Source organism: Ammospiza nelsoni, chromosome 1 (genome assembly GCF_027579445.1).
Source record: "Ammospiza nelsoni isolate bAmmNel1 chromosome 1, bAmmNel1.pri, whole genome shotgun sequence".
NCBI lineage: Eukaryota > Metazoa > Chordata > Aves > Passeriformes > Passerellidae > Ammospiza > Ammospiza nelsoni.
Genome location: NC_080633.1, coordinates 81,600,772 through 81,627,627, shown reverse-complemented (window position 1 = coordinate 81,627,627; position 26,856 = coordinate 81,600,772). Strand labels below are relative to the sequence as shown.

The 26,856-nt window shown below is 38.3% G+C and overlaps 1 protein-coding gene across 4 annotated transcripts in view; it reads right to left on the bottom strand.

Annotated features, from left to right (window-relative positions):
* Nucleotides 1–26,856, bottom strand: part of CTNND2 (catenin delta 2) — a 639,809-nt gene that overhangs the window by 19,614 nt on the left and 593,339 nt on the right. For 2 of the 4 annotated variants that reach the window (XM_059470378.1, XM_059470397.1), the window contains exons 17-19: nt 16,868–17,078; nt 13,513–13,597; nt 8,339–8,464 (exon numbers count right to left, since the gene is read on the bottom strand). In XM_059470378.1, the coding sequence (XP_059326361.1) occupies nt 8,339–8,464; nt 13,513–13,597; nt 16,868–17,078 (422 nt within the window). Of the gene's footprint in view, nt 1–8,338; nt 8,465–12,336; nt 12,493–13,512; nt 13,598–16,867; nt 17,079–26,856 lie in introns of those variants that run through there. The other 2 variants (XM_059470405.1, XM_059470386.1) reach the window with 2 other exon arrangements.

The window sequence follows — 26,856 nt, the reverse complement described above, 5'->3', positions numbered from 1 at the left end:
GGATTTTATCTTTTGCTTCTGAAGAGGTAAATCAAAATATGCTGCTCAAGACAAGAGTAGGGATTGAGCCTAGAAGGTCCTGGAGTCTTCCCAGTTCACATGTCCATTTGGCTTAAATCCTTTATTCTGGAGCAATTTCAATGGCTTCAGAAGGGCTGCTGACTCCAAATGTCATGTTTCTTCTCCTCTCCCAAGGAGTTATGAGCCAAGCACCCAAAATCAACAGACCCAAAGTGAAGACGTGCATCACTGAAGCTCATCTTAATTTGAAGATTTTAGTATTTGTGCTTGTAGTCTCATTCCACAGCTTATGGAAGCCAGAAGATTATTTTTAGAAGAGAAATTATTCAAGTTTCAGGGCTTTAAAAATATTACTTTAATTTGGATAAAAGTTGGTGACAGGATGAGAAGTTAGACAAAGCGGTTAATGGAAAGCACAGCTTGCTTCCCATGCCTTTTCATGATGATGGTGAAGCCAGCTGTTTGCTGGCTAAAGGTCATGCTGAGAGTACCACTCCTGTGTGGCCTCTGAGGAAGGCCACTCCCTCCTCCTCTGCACAGACCTAACTGGGGGGAGAGGATGGAGACTCTGTTGAGAACCCCGTGGAAGCAGTGCCATCACTTGAGCCAAGGCACAGAGCAGCATTAGCAGCAGGGCCAGGCAGGTGGCAGAGCTCCACTGGAGCAGCCAGCCCTCCCAGGGACCCTCAGTCCCCGGTGCCAGTGCCACACGCTGGGGCTGCCACGTTGCTCCACAGCTGCTGCAGCTGTGTGACACAGACAGTGCTTCTGTCTCCTAGCCGGTGCAGAGGGCTTGACCTCAGTGCTTCTCGTCTTCTCACTCTGAATTTCAGTGTACAAATGGCTTTTACTTACAAGCGACCCTTTCTGCAGTCCAGACACAGCACAAGTTCAATGCTTAAGAAGCCGAAAGACAAATAGATATTGAAATACGTATTTAGGGCAGCATGAGGCTTAAAGAAGGGCTCCTAGTCAGACAGTCATTAACTGCAGCAAAACTGTCTGTAACTGGCTGAGGATTATTAAGTTTTCTGTAGGCTCTTTGAAGTGACATTTTCAGAATCGGTGGTTAAACTCATTTTTTTTTGAAATGAGATATACACCTCCCAGCCTCCACCTTGGGTTCTCTGAAAGCAACACCATTATTCTCCCACTGTCAGCATTCCACCTCAAAATAATCTATAATATTTTCTCTCCCTGTTTTTCTCTTCCATTGCAGTGCAAGGGATATGATATGCTTCTGAGAGTATCATCCATTTTTTTTCTTTCAAAATACTGCAGATGGCCTTGGTGACTTTTCTCTTTTTTCTAATGCACTTTTTGATGTGCATTGTTATCATCTTCTAATCACAGATCTTGTACCTTAATTTTACACCTCATCCCTTGATTTTAGCTATGAAGAGACACACGATGAGGCAGAGATAAGTGCTAATTACTTGCCAAATCTATTCAAGTGAGAAACAGCAAGGAAACTATCCCCGGTGGTTTTATAAAGTGCAAGTCTTGGATGTTTTAGGCAATCAGTGAGGCATTGCTTTACCTATCCATAATTAATTATTGATTTCCTGTTGTGTGAATTGCAAAGATGACAAGACCTAATCTGATAAATAAAATAGCTGCAAGAAAAGAGAATTGTATGTGAGGCAAAGCATGAAGGACAAGACTTCAGATATGGCAGAGTTCATTATTCATTTTGCTAAGGTTATATGCAGCCAAAAAAAACCCCTTTCAAAACACTGCAATAAAATGAAATAAATTCATTTCTCAAAGCATCACTTTGCCTCTTATATGGGAAAAAAATTGTTTCCATATATTTTAGAAGAAATGAAGGCAGTACTTGGCCTTTCAGCTAGAATTTCTGTTCTTCTATTTTCTCCTGCACAATGTATATAAGCTATAATTTAAATTGTTAGAATCACAAAAGAGCTATTCTTGCTTGTATCTTGTATGTACAAAAAATATGTACAATGATTTTTTATTTGTATTGCAATTTTCATTCCAGTACTGCAATTCCATCTATCTTAACATGTATATGATCTAGAAATGTGAACTGTGGCTCTTGGCCACAAAATTTCAGGAGAGAGACAAGTACTACTTTATGTTCATGGTCAGTTTCTTAAATCTACTGTCCTTCCAAAGGCTAGAAACCAATCAACCTCTTACTCTTACTTTTCATGCATTAAATCATAAAATCAACCAGATACAACTCTTCTATTATACCTGTGAGTGTAAAATATGTAAAAAAAAATCATTAGCAAAGTGAAATTTGCACCATTCTCCCTTATGGTAAAGAACATGGTACACTAATGATACTGTGATCAAGAGCCATTAGAAGTTTGTGCTTCTCAAATAGCAGCAGTGCAGCTGAAAACAGACAATCATTTCGTTCAAATGTGGAGCTGTCTGACACAATAGGAATCAGTGCCCCTTCAGAAAACTCACTGGAGGAACTCATGCTGTCCTTGGTTTTAGATGAGAAGTTTGGGCATAACACACTTGGATCAGAGAGTTAGAGATCCCAGTTATTGCTGTTAACCTGTGTGAGTTTAAGGATATTCTGCTTTGAACATGCAGCTCACCAGCACACATAGACATTAATAATGAGAAATGCACATTGTTTTTTACTGATACCCCTTTAACAGTTTCCAATTCACAAAGTAAGGATTGTTAACTCAAAGAGAAACATTGCTATTGCACCAAAGATTACAACTCTCAATGTAGAGGATCCTAAACTTTCTCTAAAAGCACTCTGTTCAATTAGAAGTAATAAACCAATTCAGAAACTTCCAGTGAAACTTCTCATTTCTACTTTTTGCAGGAAGAAGTAGCTACAGCTTTTTCATCAAGACAAACTGTATCAGCAACTAAGGAAGTAAAACATGCAGAACAAAGCACACATACTACAAAAGACTCCTTTCAAAATATGAAGTTTCTTTCTTTTTTCAAGTCTGAAATGGCAGACATATTTAGGGTATTTTTGAATTTCTTTAGCAGTTCTAGGAAGAGAAGAAGAAAGAAATGAGAAGGACTTCCTAGTAGTTTTTCCCCCATCCATTATTAGATGATGTAGAACATCGAAGAGATGAAAGTAGGATGTTGATGCAGCAGCTTAATATTTCATTGACCTTTGACTGAATAAACATGTACCAGCCATACTGAACACACACTTTTGACCTCCTTGTAGAACCCAGAAGGACGAGGATGGTGATGGTGCCAGTACGGCAACACAGCTCAGCGTCACAAAGACACCCACTGCTCTGCACTGACTATCCCAGCTCAGCCATTTACCTCTGAGACAGAAATATGCTGTGACTGACACAGCAAGTAACTGATTTCCCTCCCCTCTGTGCTCCATGAGTGTGCTACTACTGCAAGTAAGAGTTCTAGTGGTCTGATCCACTGTGAGCAGCCATCCAACACCACCCAACAATCCTGCTCAAGTCTGCTGAGAGGAACCGAGTTCCTCACCCATACTCTTAACTGCACATCTACTCTTGATCTGTGCCTGGACCTAGATATGCAAATATTAAGCATATAAGTTAATTAAATATGACATTTTGTTCAGAATGGTAGAAATCATATTCCTTGAATGACTTTTGGAGAAAAATATTGACATCAATTAAAAATAGTTTCTCTTTGCATGTATCTATAAAACACCTTTGAAACTCTTTAGGAAGATGTCTGGATTTTTTTCAGTGTTGTGCATATGAATCCAGCTAAGCATTGTTTTCCATTAACTAATGGAAATTAGTTTTAAAACATTTAATACCTTATTTAAATGGACTAAAAATGCTCCCAGTGCCAAAAGATATGTAGTTAATTTTCTTAGGTCACTATATTAAATTCAAATATTAAAATCCAATTTTATTCTGAGGTACCATACTTTTGAAAAAACATCTGTAGATGTGACCTATGCATAACCTTCTGGATTCTGGATGCCTCCTCATAGCTCTACCCTAAGGATATTTCAGAAACTTCAGTTATACAATTCCCTTCAGAAAGAAAGCTTTAACTTAAAGATGCTGACTCCTGGGCTGCATTTTAAATTTTCTTTTCTTCAGAAAAGTTCAAAGGGTGGAGTACTTTGGGGACAGACTTTACACAAGTATGAGATTAAATTTCTCTCTTCTAAATCTGTACTTAGTAACCTTAGAGTGGGCTTGAGTTTTTAAGTGAACAATACCTCATCATTGCCTTATGAATCAGCTAGAGCTTACCATGAGACCCAGCATCAATGCTGAGGATGCTTCAGTGTCACATATATATGGTGCATCCTAGAGGATTGTTTGGATAAACTTTGATTCTTCACTCATTTGTTTAGCACCTCTTGAATCTAGTAGATTTTGAATGAGAATGGTGCTAGCTTCCATGCTCTCCTTAGTGATTATCTGGAAGAATTACTGTGAAATTTGGTTGTTGAATTATTGCTTGCTACAATGCTCAATGCTAGAGGGAAGTACTATCATGCCCTTAGCACCCTCAGGGGAAAAGCAACAGTCAACTGCAGCTGTAGATACTTTCTAAGCACACAATTAGAACCATTAAGGTTTATTTCTTTAACATTCCCAAGGTCACTTTGTTTGGACATAGAATCACAAATCTCCTGAATCAGAAGGGACCCGTCTGTCGCAGACATCTTTTCATGAAAAATCCTTTCCTTAGGATTTTTCTTCCTGAGAAGCTGAGAGGCCTCAGGAACAAAATGTAAACCATGGCTATCTGCTGCTGTGGGATGCAACAGGTGCATCTGTGATTGGTCCATGTTGGATGTTTACAATTAATGGCCAATCACAGCCCAGTTAGCTTGGATTCTGTGTCCAAGACACAAACCTTTGTTATTCATTTCTTTCTAAGCTTAGTTTAGCTAGCCTTCTGAGATTAAACTTTTCTTTCTATTCTTTTTAGTATAGTTATAATATAATATATATATAATAAAATAATAAATCAAGCCTTCTGAAACATGCAGTCAACATTCTTGTCTCTTCCCTCACCTGAAAACTCCTGTGAACACCGTCACGCCCATCAGAATCATCAAGTCCAACTCTTGCTCCTGGCACAGGACACCCCAAAGGTCACACCCTGTGCCTGAGAGCATTGTCCAAACCCTTCTTGAACTCTGCAGGCTGGTGCTGTGACCACTCCCCTGGGGAGCCTGTTCCAGTGCCCAGCCACCCTCTGGGTGAAGAACCTTTACACAATATCCAACCTGTGGGTATTGTGGGCACCATAATTAAAGGCAGTGTTCTCTAAATCTACCCTGTGGTTGCCTTCAAGTTTTACATCAACACAGCCCATTTGTGTATACATGTACATGTATGTGCAGAGAGGTATTTACCACCAAACACACAGATACGTTGTCCAACAGACACACAAGTATTTGCAAAAAAAAAAAAAAAAATCAATTAGTTTTGCTCTAATTCTGCTCAGTTGTCATACCTGATTTTTTAAAAATATCTCATTTATTATTGAAATAGTACAAGTAAGGGCAGGCCTGTTTTCATGAAAAATGATGGCTGGTATTGAATTTTCAGTTCAGCCCAGACTATCTTAGATTGCTGTTAATATTTTCAATATCATCATAGACATGGAAAATGTTTTAGAGAGAAACATGTATATGCTGAAAGATAACCAAAGGAATGGTAGGTGATACTTCATAGTAAAAAAATCTTTGTTGAGGGGATCAAAAAAATTTTGACTATGTAAAATGCAAAATTATTAAAATAAATTATGATTATTAGTGTATAGTAAATTATGAAATCCATTAGGATAAAAGAATTGAGAACATCTCCTTGCAACAACTGATGTTGAAACAAATAATTTGATACTTCTCCATGTGTTGCCATTGTGATATAGGTAAGAACATGAATAGTTTGCATTGCAAAATGTTTTTTAAACTCTCCAGGCCATGCAAAGTATATTTTTATAATAGTAATCACTTCCTATCTTTCAAGTACTGTTTGAAATAGTTAATAAACTGAAAATTAGAAGGACTAGAAAAAAAAATTGAGACGATGAAAGGCAAGGAAATCAGAACATATACACTTGATGCCATTAGTGAAATGATAATTATGAGCATTAAAAGGAAATCAAAACAACCTTTAGTTTGACTTAGCATTTTGTAATGTTTTTGTCTTTTTGTAAATTGCTCTTCTTAAAAAAGTATCCAAAAGATTTAGAATGGTAGCACAGGTGAAAACAATACATGTTTTGACAAATGATGAAATTTTTCTTTCTCTATTTTTAAAAATTCAGGAGTGGTTTTTACATCACTTTTTTCCTGTGTGAATACTCCTGACTACTTCTGCATAAGCCAAAGAGTTTGCCTCTATATGTCAGTTCAATTTATTTGCACAATTTCCCCTTTAGGATTCATGATTTTTCTCATGATATGTAAATTCCTATTGTGAAGACAAATAGGGTGCTATTCAAGCAGGCAAATGGCAATCAAGAAGTCAGAAATGTTAAAATTTTCTTGCCAAAGGTTTGAATGATTCTTAAAAAAATCCCTGGGAAGGTTTATGCAATCAAAAGAGGAAGTAATTTAAATGGTGAGTTTATATGGTGATGCTGCCTAGGGAAAATTATGTTGAAAAAGTAACATCAAGGTAAAAATGAAATTCTAGACTCTCATATCACTGCTCACTAAAGAGGTTCTCGTGTCTCTAAGAAATAACGTGAAAAGATTATCATATTATTCTTTGCTCTGTAGCAACTACCTGTTATTTGCTGCAGAATACAAAATATGCCTTTGCTTTAATGATGAAATTCTTCATCTATTTGCGTGCATTGGGATAGGCAATCCTATCTGACATGAACATTGGAAAGTAATATTCAACATAAAATGTAGAATTAAGAATGCACACACACAAATCAGTAATGCTAACATTTTCTCTAGTAATGAATCCAGTGACAATTTCAGGATTCAGTAATTTGCAATACTGCCAGTTGATAAAAAGCCTCATTTAAAATGCTTAACTAAAGGCAAATCACATGTTCCTTAAGAAAGAAAAAACCAAAAGTATACATTTGTAGACTATAACTCTTTTGCTATATTGGCTATAGAATCTCTTTCTACTAAAATTAATCAGATGATAATTTAAAAAGGCCTGAGAGTATTTTACTTTGGCAAAAGATTTTCACATTTCCTTTATTTAAAGTCAAATTAGGACTTTGTCTAGTTCCTAATTAACAAAAGAAAGTACTGTAATATATCAGATGATGAAATGCTGGGTGTTTTAACTATATTCCTGTTAGCTAAAGATGAAAAGGATTTACCCTAACCTTGAAAGATATTTATGTCTGGAATATTTAAATGAGGTCTTCTCTGATGTCTTCTCTTTTCCAGGCAAACTTAGTACAAAAAACCAAAGAGATGAAAGAAATAGCATAGCTACTATGTTCTGTGGGGCCAGGAAAAACACGTAAATTCCAACTTCCTCTAAATATTTTATCGGAGATAATATACAGACATATATGTATGACTGCCTATATACGTCTATATATATGTGTATATATAAAAAGAAATAAATAAATGTATGTATACGTATATGTATACATACATGCATAATGCACAGACATAAACACAATCATTCATGGACTTACTAGGATGTTGTGCAAATGCAGAAGGCGATTTGGTTTTGCCATAATGCCACAAAGTAGTATTTTATTATGGAAAGAAATATTAAAAAAAAAAAAAAAGACCAGTCCAGCTAATTCTCATCTATAATTCTGTCTGAAGGAAACATATATTATCACTCTTAATAAAGATTTTAAAATTAGCATTTTAAGAATCTCATTGACTCTTAGACACACTGATTTTTCTATAAATGTGCCATTTTACCAATTTACCTGGGATTCCCTTATTGAAACGTTCAGCTTTTTTTCTTAAGAGATGTTGTTGTGGCAGAAAGCAAAGCAATGTGCTTGATAAATTTAAAATGCTGTTGCAACACAGTGCTTATCAGCCTCCTTTCTCTTTGGAAGGTTGAGACAATCAGGAAAGAGATCAGAGAAATGCTAGGAGGATTGTCAGGGAACTGGATTTAATGCACTTGTCCCTCTCATTGCTGTGTGCTGTCCTCAGAGAGAGCAGAGCTCTGCACACCTTCCTTGCAGGTACCCTTCTAAGTGAAGTGAGGCACTTTCCATCTAGAACCTACAGGGTTCAGTGAATTACACTGTGCAACTTAAGAACATATTCTCCAGTCAGGCTTTGTTACTTTTGATTCAAAGGTCTCCTGAAGAACAGCTTTGGGTACAAATCTCAGTATGCATGAAACACAACAATTCAAGACTGGTCAGCTGACAGCCAGAATACCTGGGTTGGGGAATAGATTCTGGTTTCTTGGCTCTGGGAGAGAGTATGCTGAGCGTGCCATGACCCAGAGTCGTGGGTTGGTGAAAATCCTCTGTCATCAGTCACACTGAAGCTTGGGGACGCCCACTGCCATAAATCAATCAATCAGTCAATCATTTATTAATCAGGTACTTGCATTTTCATAGTTAATATAAAAATGGGCTCTAGACAATGCCTTCTCTATAATGATACTTTAGTTCATATTACAGAGGGGGGTTTATCTTACATTAATTCATCCTTTTTCTAAGAGGGTGACATATTAATCTGAAAAAGCTTTTGCCAATTGTACAGAAATAAATTAAGCCCTGCTGAAAGATCAGCACTGCAAAGTACATATGCTCATGAATAATCTGAACACATGAATAGTTCCTTCAAGTCAAGCCACTATTTTTGAGGAATTAGAATTTAGATCGTTAATGTAAGGTTTAAGTTCTGCACAGACCTTTTCACTGGATAAATTTGCCCTGAACCAGCTTCCTTTTGGGGGATGTCTGACTGATGATAATAACCTTACCAGAAGAAAATCCAAATGATGTGTCCCAAGTTTACATGATTGGACGTTGTAATTAACATTTTTAAAAGGTGAGTAGATATATTTTATTTAAGAAAAGACTTTAGATTCAAAAGTCCTTGAGACTAAGATTTTGAATTTTAATGCTGTCATGTTTCATGGAGCATTTATTCATAAAGGACTTCTCATAAAAGCCATCTTCTTCTTATTCTGAAAGTCACATGAAAAGCAAGTCTTTTTCTATATCCACATGGCCTTAACTGTTAAGAAGACTTCAGGCAATTCTATGTATTTTTTCTAACCAATGACAGACGAGGCCATCTTCAGAGTGACTCCATTAAATGCCTATCACAAAAGTATGCCTGCTGTAAATGGCACAGTCCAAGCTGAAGCCCTGCACAGCATCCCTGGTTTTCAACATTGGGTGCCATTTTTATTCAGATGGCAGGCAAATGGGACAATCATTTCTAATATTCCGTGCAGAACAGAAACCTACCACAATAAATGGGAAAGAAAAATATTTTCTACAAATTCATCATGACCTCTACTTACACACTGGAAGACAGACTAAGTGTAAACATAATGATAGAATGTAAACATATTTTTTTGGAGCCTGAGCAGTTAGGCAAAGCAAACCAATTACCAGAAAACATATTCTTCCTGACAGTTCCTCCAGCTCTTTAATACTACACACATTTAATGCTAATTGAAGCTTGTTTTTAGCTAATAAATTTTCTTTCATGTTAAGCTCATTTAGCACAACCCTTTTGCTCAAATTTCCTCATGTAATTTAACAAGCTATCTGTATTTAAGAATAGTTGGTTATTTTCTTGAATACTGACATAGAAAAGAGTTTACCAGCTAATGGAAATTTGCTCTCTTACAGACACACCTGTATTTTCTCAGCTGTCCCCAAACATTCAACCAGTGAACACCCTAGAGACTGGAGCAGGGACAGTGATACTGAGTCAAAAATAGGTGCCTTTAAAGAGGCCATGTAGCAGCTCTTAAGAGGCTAAGCATAAATAGAGCAGGATCTCTCTTTCTGGATGCTGTAAGCAGCACTTATTTCTCCTGCTAACTCTATAATACAGGTTACCAAGACACTTGAAGAGGAGGGGTGTACCAGGAGTCTGAAGCATAGGAACAAGCTGTGGGATACCTTCTGTACCTTGTTTTTCCGACATGTTGAGCCACTGATCCACCCATGGGGCTTTGGGCCATGGGACCATAAAGGATGTGTGAAAATCAGATTTTAAGTAATTTGGATCAAACTCATGAAAACAAAGATAAATGATCATTTATGAATATATGTCTTGTTTGCAGAAAACAAAGTTTGAAAATGATGATATTGTCTTCGGGAGACCATATTTCCTATACCAATGAAAAATGTCATCATCTTTCTAGAAATTAATCACACTAAATAATCTAATCACTGTCTATATGTGACTAAACCTGAACATTGTTTTCCTCTTGGTGGACTTTTTCAGACTAGATTTCTGTACCAGCTATTGCTTGTAAATTAAGCAGTACTTCCGATGAGCTCTTGCATGATGAAGGACCTGCAACTTTTGGGGTGGCTGGCAACTCCTTCATTTCAAGACTAAATTAATTGCTTCCTCTTTGTCTGTTAAGCCTCCTTTTTTTTTTTTTTTCTCTACAGTTTTAGGACCAAGAATATTTATGCATTTTTGTAATTTTTCCTTGCTGTACTGTGTTAGGATAGTGCCAACTTAACCACGTCAGGGAGCAAAGTTCATTTTTTTTTCCTCAAAGCACAAGCCTACAGAGGACTTTCTAGGACTACTGCCTCACTCACAGATCTGAAGGCTATTTACTTTCTATGTCTTTTCTATGCCAGCCCAGCCTAAAGAGTCTGTGTGTCCCAGTAAAGCCACAACACAGCTTCCATGACCTAGAAATCACCGGACACTGGATAGAACCTGCAAGTGCAGGGTACAGGTTGTGGCACATCTTTGCAAACACAGTGCATAAGATATTGTGAACCTAAAGAGCATCCACACCAATCCCCAACTCTGGATTTCTGTCAGTGCAGTTTATCTTCTGCTGGCTGTAGGATGTTCCTCGCAATGTTGAGCAAAATTAGAAAAATGAAAGAGGTTTTCGTGTTTTGGGGATCCAGTCATACTTGGACTAAATATACTGACTGCTACTGTATCAGCAGTAAACATGTACTGCCTTCTTTGCCCACTAATACAAAGAATAATACTTCTATTCATTTTACAACTTCTTACTTTATTGAACATGTGAACATGTAGCTCTAAAATATACCACGATTCAAACTATTTGGTTATATTGTTTCTCAAACAGAAGATAAGTGTTGCTGCTTTCACTTAACTATAATGGGATGCTTGCAATTTCCTTGTATTACAATACAAAGTTGTATCACTGTTGGCCAATTCATTGAAAGCAGTTGTATAGATACTTTGGTATATGGGAGCAAATTGCTATGGTTATGCAATGGGATTTACCTGCACTTCAAAAAAAGGCTGTGCAAGTGCAAGATACTGCAAGTGCGGATCACATTACACTCAGCATTCATTTTTACTAGTACATATATATTTTAATGGGAGAAAACAAAGATTGCAATAATCCAGTATCTTTATATTACATAAGTAGCGGACTATTAGTCTAATGCAAACTTCTCTAATTTTCCTATCATTAAACCATTGCCACTGCCTTCAAAACAATGGTTAAACTCAGACAGCCTGAGTCAGCCTATTACATGCAAGTTTAATAAATGTTATAATTTTATAAAGATTATTGTATGTATTTCAACAAAAAGGAGTATTTAAAATTAACTATCTGAACATTTTTATTAAAAGAAACCATATTTATACAAAGCTTAACAGCACATATAATAACATGTAATTAATATACAAACATGTAGCAGAGCCTGATCTTCATTTTAAGATTTTGTGTAGGAGTTAAGTAATATAGATACTAATACAATTCTCTTCTTGATATTATAGATGATCTGTCTGCTATGAGTGTCGGGAAGCTACCTCTAAAGCTAGCCTGCCCTATTTTCCATATCACAATTATGCATTTGTGGCCATGAAAAATGCTGTTGTAAGCATGTAAGGTACTTAGCACCTGAGCATGCTTAGCATGTAAGTCCATCACCAGCAGTCACACCAGCAGCCAACAGTGTCCCTTAGGTAGCAGTAAACTCAGCAGCCACACAGCACAAACATTATTACCTCCTGCACAGAGCAACCCCAGAAACTGCTTTTCCATCACGGCACATATATATAGACAGAAGGTTGGACATGAGCCAGATATTGTAAGAACCTCTAAGTGATTATGGTGCAGAACAGCTCAGCCTCTACAGTGCAGCCACCCACAAGCACAGAAGTCAGGCTATGCACACTTCCACTGTGTTACTGCCTTGGATCAAGAAAAGCCTGCTCATGTTCATTCCCACCTCTTAATGGGACAGTTGAGGACCAGCTTGTGACTTGGAACGTCTTCACATATGGTATCCCTAGGGCTGCCAAGGATGACTGAAAATACTGGAAGTGAACAATGGGAGAGACTCAACAATCATCTTCCTCACTCCTCAGACTTGACACAAGCAGGGCTGAGGCATGCAAAAGAACAGCATTTCACACAGAAGGTCAGCTTCTGCCAGCTTGAGATTTGCTGCATACATTTCATGTAACTAAGCTATTTTCTTGCGCAGAATACGTACAACACAGGCCACACCACTGTGAACCTTCCCTACTTCACAATCCTTATGACTCAGCCTTAACTAGGGCCTGAACTGAAGATGCCACATGAAGTCTTAGCTTTCTCTGATGGGATTCCAAATACAAGTATCACTTACATAAGATGTGGCATTCCAAGCAAGAAGACACAGAAGAACTAAATCTGCAGGCTGATACTCACACGGAACATAATTCAGTTTGGAAATATTCAGCAAGAATTACTGTAAATGTTTCCATTTACTAAGTAGACACTTATATTAAAAAAAGCTATAAGGAATGTTGTTTCACAGGGTTATATTACTCTATTGCAATTCATTTCCAAGATGTTAGCAGGCCTGTGGAAATGGCACGGTACTATGGACTCAACAGGCTGAAAACCAAGTATATGATGCCACTGTCTGCTGGCTGATTAGAAACAAAGCTACAGGTTTCTGCCCAGCTCCATATGGAGCTGGTCCCTAAGCACCTCTCCTTCAGATACTCTTGTTTACAATCTCATGAGGAAATTTGGGAGCTGAAGGGCTGGAAATCTGCTAATCTCCTCAGAAACACGAGGAGGAGTAAGAAAGACTGTTCTAGTAGGAGACCTTACATACGTTTGTTCAATGAACAGAGGATTTCACTCTCCAGGGCTGTCAGATCCAGCACCTTTTGTATGAATTTATTTCAAAATAAAATTCACATCCACTTTTCACCACCACATACATTTTCTAAGGGCATTTTAATGTTAAAAGTAGAAGTTAAGGAAAAAAAAGAACGCCAAGTATCTGAAACTTCAAACTCCAAGTGAATTTCCAGTCACATAAACAAATATTTTGGTCTAAAGTCTCTCAGCCCCCAAATTTGGATAACAGTATGAAAGATGATAAATCCAGAAAAAACCCAAGCCTTACCTTCTTGTAGAGACTTCTCAGGTCTCTGTACTGCCACATACTATTGAGGACCTGAGATGCTGCTTTCACCACTTTAGGCGAATGTCTGTTATACACGTACATTTAAAAAGGGAGAGAGAGAAAAAAAAAGAGTGAGAAAGAGACTGTTAAATAAAGGACACCATACATTCCAGTTTTCAGATGCATTGCTACAGATTTAAACTTTTCCATTTCTCACAAATGAAGTGTGTTTCAAGTATACTGTAAGATCTTTGCCTGGCATCTTGGAGACCAAGGTGTTTTTAGGCAAGGGCAAGATATCTTATCTCTATAGTATTAATCAATCAGTGAGGGGGAAAAAACTTTTGCATCTCAGTACACATAGGGATTTCTGCTGAGAGCATAGAAAGAGGAACAGGAGGTAACAATTGGCAAAATTGATGAGGACCCAAGTGGCATTATGTACATCTAAGATATGCTACAACTTTTGGCATAAAGGACAATGAGACAGAACAGAATTTCTTTCTTTGCAAGCTGCTGAACTCTAGCTCAGGACAGTCTGCTCAACTCATTTAGCTCCTCTCAGTAGTGGCCAAAAGAAATTCCAAATGAGTGATAAGCACTGGTTTTGAAATGCAGAGCCAAGATGCAGAAATACAACTGATTACAAAGTTATGATAAATTTCATTAGGAATCCAAATGTGGACTAGGATTTTGCTCACACCATTATCCTTTAATGACAGGAATACAATGGGGTGTTGAAAACCATGTAACTTCACATGGTATTTCTCTTCAGAGAAGTTTTGAAAGAAGATCCAAACTATGGTTACAATCAGCGGATGTCATATAATCCTGCTGGAATAGGTAATTTAAAAGTCTAAAAAAAACCCCCCAAAACAAAAAGGGGTCAAATAGAAAAGGACCAGGAAGCTAATCCAGCCCATTAAGGAAGCATACATTGTGCAGGATCAAAAATACACATGGAACAGTAGATTGTTAGAAAACCTTGCAAAGGCCAAAGTCCAGAGTAAGGATTGATGGAGTCTGGGGGAGTCATTGAGGTGATTTATGTTTTACTCAGAGGAGGTATATGGTTTGAAACATCAAAGACAAACCAGAAGACCAGCAACTGCTGGTTTGGGCAGAGGCCAGGCTTTGGTTCATTCTGTGACTTCTGAGAAGAATCACTGGTAGGCTGACGTGCAAGCTGGTAAAGTGTTGTTATGACACAACTAATTCATTAATACAATTCCCTAGTAATTTATTTGGTGCTTTTTTCCCACTACTATTCCATTTCTCACCCAGAGTAGAGCAGTAGGTGGGTAATTGGTGAGTAAATAGGGTTTTGATAAGCCCTTTCAAGCATAATTGTTTTTATTATACTTCCAGCTGTACTGGCTAGTGGGGTGCTGATAAGCATGGAGTAACCAGGAAAATAACTGTGCCAACCACTCCATGAGTACTGAGGAGAGACAGGAGTTATGTGAAGCTGATATGGGCTTGGACAATATAAATAACCTTATGAACACCAGTTCTCTCATGTGGTCATACAGAGAGGCTGTTCAAGCCCCGGGCATATTCCAAAGGCTATCAGGGCCAGACTACTGGCACTGACACATACCAGGATGCACAGCCAGTTCTGTATCCTGCACATTCAGAAGCAGTTGCTTCATACTGGACAAAATGACTTCATACAGAAGTGATTTACTGTATTAAAGTGAGCATGTCAGAATTTTCTATCAGTCCAACAACTGGCAATTTCGGTTTTCAAACAATGAATTACCTGTAAGACACCAAACCAACAGCACACAGTACTGATACTTCTGAAAGCTGAAAAATGGAACTTTTACTTAAGATGGGCATTTGCAGCACTGTGTGCTGACAGGTTTTCTTGTTCTAGAACTGTGTAACCTGTAAAAATAATAATATGGGACTGCAGGTCTAAGTACTTGAGAGGAGGGATACATATCATGACTTGGAAGGGCATTTGGGAATTACTCTGCTGTAGATTAATTAGAAATAGATGTCTTTCACAGTTATGAGATATATTCAGACAAGTAATTATGCCCTTGGATCCTCCTAAAACTGCCCATGATACTTCAAAAATACCAGACTCAACAGGTATTAGTATTCTTTACCAGATAATGAACAGGTAGACAGATGCATTATTCTGAGGAAATACATATTCAACTTAAGAGAAATGGATATGAACCTGCTTGCAATGTCAGTACATTAGATCTAGAAAATATAAATAAAAAATTCAGGTAGATTCAGTAATAACAAACTGCAAATATAAATAAATTGGCAGAGCATGGGGAGCTCCCACAGCTGGAATCACAAACTTGGTCACACTACTTTTTATGCTTTACAATTTGAATGCAAGAATGTTTCAAAATGAATTTGGTATGAAAGGAAAAGGGTGACAATAGAGGAAAAGAAATGCAATTAAATTATATTGGCAATGCTCCGATCACAGAGGCGAGCATAAGTTCTCATACCAAATGTAGGGTGCATAAATCTTTCCTTCAGGTTGTGGCCTGGCTTTGTGGGGCTCTTTAAGAGCTCTGATGCTGCAGTAGGCTGTGTGATGACAGCTCCAAGTAGGTGGACTGATGGGTTTTGTACACTACAGTGAAGGCTTTTTGTTTTCAAACTGCCATAGTCCCATTGCACTATACTTCATCAGCTTGACAAATATGAGAACCAGGCTATCTGTTTTAGGCAAAAGAAGGATAAAGAGTGAACTCCTCATGAAGAGTGTGTACATAGCCAAACAGACAAGATGAAAATGTAGCTGTTCTGAAAATGTCACAGTTGTGTGCAAGACATTTTTTTGCCTCACAAAGCAGCCTAAAGGCTCTCTCAGAAGCAACCAGTCAGAAAATCCATGGATCTACTACCAAGCTGGTGGCAGGGAAAAGGGTGCTGTGAAGAGGGACAGTGACTTTACATTCTTCACTCCTAGATCAAGAGAAGCAGTACCAGAACTGTGGTGAGGTCCTTCCTTTCAAAGGACCCCTCCACCTGCATGTCACGCCTTGTACAGGGTGCAATCCAACCACTCTGATACCTAATGTTTATTGGGATCTTCTGCAATTTCTTAGAGGTAGGGGTTACTGTAGATAATTACTTTTCCTTAAAATGCACATGGACTGCACTCCCTGCACTGAGGATGGCACATCAAAAATAAACCAAAGCAGAGGGAGACTTTTGGTATTGGCATTGTCTGTTTCTTGTCACCCTTTGCACTAGGCCACATGATATCTGTTGAAACTAAATGATTCAACTTGCGATTGCACAGAGAAGGCAAACACATTCAGGACTAGTAATAACTGCTGCAGAGTTAAAAAGGTGCAAGGTGATTTGCAAAACATACTTGTCTCCTTTACTCTTAGATATGCCAACCAGTTTCTCAATGCCGCCTGCGTCCCGTAAGGCCTTGGCATTCTCCATGTTTTTAGTGATGACTTCGTGCAGAGTGCAGCAAATGGCAGTCACGGTGTCATCAGACATGGCCTTGCTCGCTGAGCTGTTGCTGTTGTTAGCGCCTGGCAGTCGGTGGACCAGATCCCTCATGGCATACTTGCCTTTGTTGAAAGAAAACGAAGGGACAATTCAGAAGATACAGCAATAAAGGGTGAGGGAGCAGTACAGGGAAAACACGCAAGACTAACAGCACCATTTACATCATTGCAGGTAATTTAATTGGATACTAATATTAATTTGGAGCAAGTGATATTTACATGATTGCACGTTCAAGCATTTCACACATTACAGACCCTGTTAATACTTCCATACTGCATCAGAGGCTTTGGATATGGCCACATCACAACCGTAAGAGAACGGAACTGTGACGGTAAGGCCCAGCATCTGCACAAAGATAATCTGAATGCCACAACTCACAGAACTTGGCAAGTCCTCACCAAACATCTCACAGCTGGTTACCACAAAGTGAATGTGCATCAATTGTTAAAACCACAGCAGCGAATGCAAACCCAGTCATGTTGTTATTTGTGAAAAGGTCTTCTCTGAAGACTTCTCCCCTGTACAAGGTTAATTCTAATCTACATGCAACAATTAAATGGGTTTAGTGGTGTTTCTTAGACTGTATTGCTCAAGAGGATGCCAGCTTTTTCACACATCCTTAGTTGTATGCACGGTACTGGCCAAAAAAGGAGTCTTTCTAACATTTATTCCAATCTGGCATTTTGCAAGGATTTCCTGAATAAAACACAAACCTCCAGAACTTAAAATCTCCTCAAATGAAAAGAATTTTTAAATGGTCACATCAAACATTTAAATAAAAAGAAATTCTGTATATTATGTTTAGGCTTGATGATCTTTTCAACCTAAGTGATTCTAAGATTATTATAATTTTTTTCATGCTTAAATAAACAGATTTCTTTTTCAAAATTGCACCTAAAAGTCATGCAGTGCTTGTGAAAATAACAAAATATCAGCTTCTGAGAATCTATCTATCTATCTATCTATCTATCTATCTATCTATCTATCTATCTATCCATCCATCCATCCATCCATCCATCCATCTGGCAGGATTAGCAGCACAGATACACCAGATATATGGCAGCACAGATAGACCAGAAGCCTCACATCAGTTCTAGAAGATTGCTCTTATGGTGACTGCTCAATCCTTCAATGTGATAAAGAGAAGATCAGAGAAGGTGAAGGCCTGATGAAATTATTACTGAGGTCAGTGAAACAACTCTGAATCACCTTCAGTGCAGATGTGCTAAGAATTTGCATACAGCAATCACCATGAATGTATCATGCAGGATGAAAAGGACAGGAAAATTGGGGAATATAAACATAATTAGTAATCTAATCTACATTACATTTTGTGAATGATCAGGTATGATTATTGTATATAATATGGTAATTTAATCAGATTTTTTTGATAACTTAAAAATGTTTACACTTAGTGTTTATGCATACTTATTAAAAATCTTATTTCTGAATTCATAAATTCAGTTCTTTGTATCCATATTTGAAGCAGAGGCAAGAGGAAAATCACATCTTTTAACTATCAGACATTGAATAATTTTTATTTCTCACAGTTTTGCCTGATGTGGTGGAACTACAATCAGTCATTTGAACAGAATATTCATAATACATATAAAAACTTAAATCTCTGTACTGAACGGTTAAAGATTATCAAATAGATTTTTGTGGTAATGCGAAGTGTTAGAAAATACTCAGTCTATATTATGTAAAAACATTCCTGATTATAAAAAGCATTAGACTGTGTACAAAATGTGTACAGTAGGATTTGAATCTTTCCAGTGTGCTGCAATACAAATACAAATACTGTCCTCAAATATTTTTATTTCTTTGAACTTAATATTTAATTTACTTGCACTGTAATGATTTTAAGCAATATTATTAATATCAGATGTAGAACAGTTGTTAGAACTTCTTTCTCTTTCAGAAATGATTTGTTTGAGCAAACTGAAAATATTCCTTTTCCCCACACATTTATGAAATAAACTGCAGGAAAGTCTGAAATGCTATTTTCACCTGCATCTGTCAGTTCTGTGGAACATGAACACATTAATATCTGTATATCACTTACAGTGAGTACTTCAGTTTGCAACACATATCAAATTAAGCTGGTGTTTCAAAAAATAAACTGTCATTTGATGTAGCTTTTTCTCCTCTAGTGCAGTGTCTGCCACTTGTTGGGAGTAAGTACAAGTAGATAAATCAGATCAGTGAGACTTTTCTGCTTTACTCTGTGCACACACCAACAACAGACTAGACCAATATTCCTTTTTCTTTTTAGACCTCACTTAAATTGAAAGAGAGCATCTCAGCACCTCAGTCCTCTAGTGGAATCAGTTCATGATGATAATTTCATTAGCAGCCAAAGATTACATCCCAGAACAGTGGATGTAAGGAAATCAGGATGGCTGCCCCAAGCAGATTTCTTTCCTGGAACTGGTCTAGTATTCCAGGCAGTAGTATTCACACCAGTACACATGCCTAGACATGCAAGATGGTTCTTACAACAAATAAAGGCTTTGGAGCTATCAGGGAAAGCTCAGTTGGAAAAATTTAACAGACACAATCAAGCAGGTTATAAGCATTCTGGAAATGCCAATGCTGAGCAGTTCTAACATTTCAGCTGTGCACACCCTTCAGTAAGGCATGAGAAGAATAAGTCAGTATTAAATATTTTAAAACAATAAAACAGGCTTTTTATACATAATGTGTAACAGTGGGATAGTACAGCATTCCTTATTCTGAGCAGTTGCAGTAATTCTAGCCCAATATTACCATTCAATTCTTAAGCAGAAGCATATTTAAAGTAAAATATATTCTGAGTGGGTTTGGTAGGGTTTTTAAATTGCTTTACCCTTCTTTCTCCCCCAAGAATTGCAGCGAATGTAGCCTTTGGATAGCAAGCAGAAGACTCACATTTTGTAGATCTGAAATCTAGAGGCTGTATTTCATCTGTGGCAGCTGTGCAAGCTGGTGCCCAGTTTGGAGACCTCCCTACCAGAAGCTGTAATGCCAATGCCAGCCTCCCTGCCAGGAGCTGCCTGTTGGGGATGCAGGCCTCCCTCCTCTCCCTGCCCTGTCCCCAGGATGCAGCAAAAGGCAGAACTGCTGCTTCCAACAAAGCTGCTCACCCATGTGGGTACAGCAACTGACCACAATCCAGCAGGCATCATGGTCAAGGACACCAAAATGTCCTTCCAGAGGTTCACCAAACACAGGTGGCACACCAGCTGGAAGAAGGAGGGAGTGGCTGGGCTACAGAGTTGATCCAAGTCACTGTTTACGTTGGTCTTAGAACCTATTAAGGAGTGTAACTGTTAGCCCATTTTCTGTGGTTTAAGTACTTCAAACACTGTGTTAGCTATGTCAAAATGTACTGAAAAAGCAGGGAATTTGCTTTAATACAGAATTAAGCCATGGAATTTGAAAGTCAAGTATATATAAAGTACATTCTTTATATTGCAAGAAGTTTTTCTAAAACTATACATATAGTTAGTTAATAAATCTCTGTAGAACATGCACAGAAAAAAAACCCTGTTAGTTATTGGTTAATTTCTCTTATCTCAGTTATTCTCCTACTTCTTCACTACAGACATGAAGAAGAGTCATGTTTTCTACCACCAGCTATAGAAGAAACCTTGCTCCACAGTGGTGTGAATGTGAAGTCCTCCCACAGGTATTGCTGCATCAGCCCAACACAACTGCGATCCCTGACTTCTGCACTGGTGTGTGCTACATTCTGCAGAGTTTTTGCACTTCGTATTTTGTTTGTCCGTGTTAAGAGCCTCTTCTGGAAGCAGACTGAAATGTGTAATGGAAACCAGTGTTGGAATGTCAGCAAAATGATATCTAGCACTACTGTTATCTAGCACCACTAGTAGGAGAGCTGAGCAATTCAGCTTGCAATACAAGAAGCCTCCCTGAATGGAAGAAATGAGAACTGATGGGGATGCTGGGAAGAGAGGCAGATGTGTGTGAGGATTATATTAAAATTAAATAGCCTTGTTAATTTTCTTTAGGGTCCGTGCAGAACTACTTTAATCTACAAACAAATTGATTTTTAAAATGTATTTTTTGTATTTGAACATTACACACTGTAAGACCCAAAACTGATTTGAAGCTTTTAAAGAGGATTTACATAATATGATTAAACATTGCCAACAGCTCGACGAGGAAAAAAGAAAATGTATTTATTTGTCCAATTTTACTTTTAAAGGAAGGAAGAAAGACATAGAATAGACATAATAGGAAAGGGGTTATCTTGTGGGTGCTTGGAAGAGCATTTTTCTGATACTATACATTTAAAAGTTATTTTTCTAAGATAAGACATCCATCATTTTCATATTAAGAAGGTGATTCATCTAGCACCATCCACTGTCTTTGACTGTAAGAGGATAGCATCTGTTTATTATTTCAACAATGAAGATTTAATGTCTTTTCCTTTGCATGATAAAAGCCTCAGCACCTTAATACCTGCCTCCATTACTTAATTCAGGAAAATTTTCACATCAGAGGATCAAAAAACTGTCCTAAGAATGATTCTGCCTTCAGAGCCAAACAGCACAGCAAACTATTCTTGTGGTAGATTAAACCAGAGCAAAATCATCACAGATAAGGTTCTACTTCTGGAAATACTTTCCTAGTATTGCCTTGAGACAAATTCGCTGCTGTTGTAACATTGTTGAAACCACTTCCATTTTCACTCATCTCTGAATAATGTCTTTGACACATTGGAAAATGTATTTAATAGTTGTGACATGGTTCCTAGTTTGAGAGTACAAGATTAGGAAAATTGACCTATTAAAGAAACAAGACACCCCAAACAGATATTAATTCCAACACAGACTCCTGTCCTAGAGATAGATCTTTTTCAATAAAAGTAATTGTTCACTATTCCTCCCCTCCAAAGATATCTATTAATTCATATCATGTAGCTAGCTAATATAAAAATGGCAAAATGCCACCATACTTTGTTGTAAAGGCACAGATATCCTATCCCAGAACTACTGGTGCCTGTATGTCAGAATATATCTGAATTTTCTTCTCTTCATGATAACATGTGCACTCCACTTAGACTTACGTGGTTTTGGGCACTTTCACCACCCCTGTGTTTTTAATACTACTCAACTTCAGTGTTTCACAGACTTATGGAAAGAATATGACTGGGAGAGCTTTTATTATTACTTTCAATCATTACTTAAGAAATATGCCAAAACTGTCAACTTAATTTTTATGGAACCGATTTTGGTCTTAAGTCAGTGTATTATTCAACTGGTAGTCTAATAAATTAGAGTGTATTTATCACATGTCAGCAGTGGCAAAAACACAGCTATATTTGATGATTCATTCCTGCACTATGCTTTCCCTGTCAGATACCACTGTTCTAAGTGTAATATATTACCACTACTGGCACCTGTGGAGCACCTGGAACTCCCTCAGAGTCCAGCTGTCGGTGTTCCAGAGAAGCCCTGTGCGTACTCTGAACACTGGAAATTTTCTAGTACATACTGAGGTGCAAGAGCCCATAAAAAAAAAGAAAGATTATGCTTTTTGCAATATGTAGCAGACTCTGGTCTTGGACAATACAAGTTAAGTTATAGTGTAAGCATCAGAGCAGCAGTCAACCTTATAACATTCTGGAGGGTAAAGGTGTGTTAGTTTGCATAAGGAGATTTTCTATCACCAGTGAAAGACTCAAGGGAGAAAACTGCCTTGAATTTTAAAGACAAAATAGGCTAAGAGATAAGAAATGCTGTCACACTGGGTCTTAGAGCCAAACACGTGCTTTTTTTGGGGGCAGAGTTGGAAGAAGCCCAAAAAGATGAAGCAGGGTAATGCCAGAGCTGCTGAGCCAGGAGTAAAGGCAGCAGATGGAAGGAGACACAAACCTACATCTTTGAAAGCAAAAAAGACTGCAGTACTGAGGCTGAGAGACACTTGACACACGGAGTAAATGATTACTCCTCAGACTTTGGGGAGCAGCAGGAAAGGTGAGCGAAGAGTAAGAAAAAATCCACCTTATGAAGCAATGTTGGTTTATAAAGGTTTGTAACCTTTTGAAAGAAGGTTTATAAAAGAAGACAGAGCAGCACAATCTGAAATAAGGGTCATCAGCCAGCACAGAGTTTAATGCCCTCTTGCTCACTACTAAATGACATGACTGTCTCCAGACAGGTTTTCCACTGCAACCGCTGAGCCAGTGACTTTGCTCTCCATCCGAATCTGTAAGACAGAGTGTGGCAGTGCCTGCTGCAGGGTACCCTGCATGTGAGGGACTGCAAGTTTGCATACAGTAATGGTCTCTTCCCTCTCTCTGGGGCCCCTCATTTGACATGACTTCAGCTGTGGACAGAGCAGGTTTGTGATACTCCAAGGTAATGTCCACTGTCAAACCCCCATGGCCTGGCCTGTGCTGGCTCATGGTCTGTGCTGCTGCTCAGCACAACACATCAGTTGCTTATTCCCAGGACCACCGTGCATGAATCGTTACTGGAAGATGAAAGTGGAAAAACCCCGGAGCAGTAGGACTGAAAAGCATGCCCCAAATAGCATAAGCCCCACCACTTCTGCAAGTGTCAGAGAATGGATGATTCTGGATCACTCTGGGATGGAAGTGTAAAAAAAGATCAAACCATTTTCAGGTAAACACGGGGAAATTTATGTGTCCAAATAGACCGGGGCAATGTGGTTTCAAATTCCCTTGGATACCTGAGATACCTGCACAGTTAGTAGACCTATGGAAGACACACAGCCTTCTGGAAAAGCACATGTAAACAAAATTAGATACCCTTTGGTCTTTAAAGTTTAATGCTTATCTCTAGGCACCTAGATATCATTCTCAATGTTTGACCAAAAATGTTGATTAGGTATTCAGGTTCTTTTAAGTGACATGCACAAACATTTGTAACCTCTGGCACTTCAAAATAATTGTGTATTGCACTACATAATGGGAATTGACTATAGTACTGCAATTATCCTTATCCAAAAAAAACTATCACCTCAGCTCAATCATTTATAAAGGAAAGAGTGATGAGTTAACTTAAACTGGTTTCAGTAGACAGCTTAAGCCTTATGGGCTGGAAGCCACTCTTTTAGCTGCTCCACATTAGGCATAACTTGCCAATTAAGTTGGGATAATGAGTACTTTGAGCTAGAGAACAATACCAGATATAATTTCCTTGCAGTTTTTTTTAAATTTTAAATTTTAAGTGTCTGTAGAGATACATTATTATTTGAGAATAAAGAAAGAATAAAAACCATTACACACGCATGCCCTCCCATGCCCCCAAGGATCCAGGTGCACTCTGCTGATGGCTGCTGAGACTGAACAAAGAAGCAGGTGGAGGTCTCAGATTCCCTCTTCACTTCAGATAAGTGATACACACTTTCAGGTTTTCACCATCTCTGATGACAAGCAGCAAGATTTCCAGACATACGATTGGTATTTGGTATGGACCACAACAAAGAGGAACAGTATCTTCCCAGATGCATTATATGTGATGTGTCAGTCACTGGTTTTCTTTTTTAAAATCTTTTTTATCAAGAAGAAATTCAGCCATCAGCAGTGTAGCATATAAAGCCCTACAGGGAGCAGGAATAGTAATCTTTTACAGTTTTAGGGAAGAAACCCTTGAACTACCACAGAGTGATGAAAGCATGTAGAACACCAATAACTGCGTGGCAATGTCAGTTGAGATTTGCTTGTAAAAGAATCAAGTATCTAAAAGGGTAACCAATATAGAAGCTTTTATCTTTTGAAAAAGATTAAAGATGTTGGTAATATATTTTGCAAAAGGTATGAGGAGAACAAGGAATGACAAAGGGCACATCCATAACAAGGATGAAAGAGCAGCATGTATAGAAACTATTAGCATTGCACAAAGCAAAAGAGAAGCATTTTGGTATTTGGAACCTGAACATGCCACGGGAAATCACAACTGGGTGCAGTGCAATCAGTGCTTTTCAGCAATGTGCTTTCTCAGACCCTTCACAGATTTTCTTTCCTGAAACAGCATTTTCACCCAGTTACCAGTTTCTCTGAAGCTTCTCTTTCTGCTCCCAGAAACATAACTTTTCCATTTCTTATGTTTCCTGCCTCCCTCTGGCTGATTACTTTTCTTGTGTTCAACTCATTTTCTCAGGGCTACACCCTCTTCCTTCTATTACATGACTAATAATTTTTCTTGAGCTGCATCTCCTCGAACCTTTGGGTCTTAACTGTGAAGTTTTCATTATCCTTTGCCATATTTTGTAAATCTCTGCATCTGCCTTGTTTGCTAAGCTTTTCCAATCTCTCCTCATTTTGGTTTAACTACCTACACTTTGATGATCAGCTAGATGTTGCTTTTGTCACACCCCTGCATTCCCAGTCCCACCCCAACCCAACACAGACTCACGCTTTTTAATGTTCTGAACTAAAGGACATTTTAGCTAGTTTGCAAGCACAGATTTTAGACTCAAAAGTACCAGTATGTTTAAATACTATTGCTCTTGTACTACCCTTGCTGCCTATCTTGTATATCTCAATTCCACAGGCAGCTATTTGATTTCTTGTTACTTTTAATACTGATTTTACTCCTTTCTCAACAGCACCCCATATTCTGGTTGTCTCCCACACAGTGAGACTACAGATATTCACACTTTATACCACCAGTTATTGTAAAAACTACAGATTGAAGATTTCCCAGGGCTCTTTGGCTGACCATAACCTGCAGATTCACATTCTAACACGTGCTTTAAAGGCTAGATGTATGTCTGCACTTTGCATGCAGAAGCCCTTCAGCTGGCTCTCCCAGAGGTAATGCCAAAGGTCGAGCACTGCATTGAGACCCTGCTGAACATCTCTGCCTCCTCCATCTTTGCTGCTGTCCTTTTGGCAGTTTTCATGGGATGCATGCCGCCTGCCATGTGGATTTCTGGAGAAACCAGATGTCCTTCAGGGGCGTAAATGTCTGCAGCAAAACAGCCAGAAGACTAATCCTGAAATGGATTTATGTGTACCGTGGCCAAATGGATTTTCTGTTTCGTAACAACACCTCTCACCCAGCGCAGTGGATGGCTTCTGCTCTGAATGTTCACCCCTGCATCAGCAATCCTCCCTCTGTCATGCTGGAGAAGTAAAGCAAACATCAAACACAACCCAACTCAAGGGTGTGCTCTCTGACTTGCAATCTGCTTTATGAAGATGAATTTGGGAAGAAGTGCAAGCATTAATTTGTTGACTGTCTCACCCATGCTGGGACTATAAAAATGAGTCAGTTCAAGTTCAGCATGACCTATCTAATTATCTGCTGACCTGGTTTGCCAAACAACTGCTGGGTCCACAGAAGGAGAAAAATACCCACTAGTAAGATTCTATTTGTCACCCTCAGCAGTGAAGAAAGCAGCATTTTTTTAAGGCAATCAGAGATATTGCTACTGTTCTGCTGCTTCTGGTCTCTTGGCCAGAAAAAAGGATTTGAGTGGTGGCTTTGGCTGTCTCCCTTGCAGACTTAGCTCTGGAGGGTTGTCTGAGAACAAAAATGACAACCTCAGGCTTAACTGTTGTTGGATCCAAGGAATTTTTTCTTGCATGTTTGGGTTTTACACCCAGAATGGATGGAGTCCATGTGTGCAATAAGTCAAATAATTTCCTTTCTAATTAATTTTGATTGCATTTCCTGCCAGGTATACAAACTAGAAAATGCGTGGAAAGGAGCTGTGAGCCTACCTATTGATTCAGGTAGTGCAAATACATCCAATTAACCAGCTCCTTTACACGCCAAGAGAGCTATTTCTTGTTTAGACTGCACTGTCATCTTTCCTTTCATCTTTCCACTAGCCCAAGGTAAAAAAGATTCTGCAAGG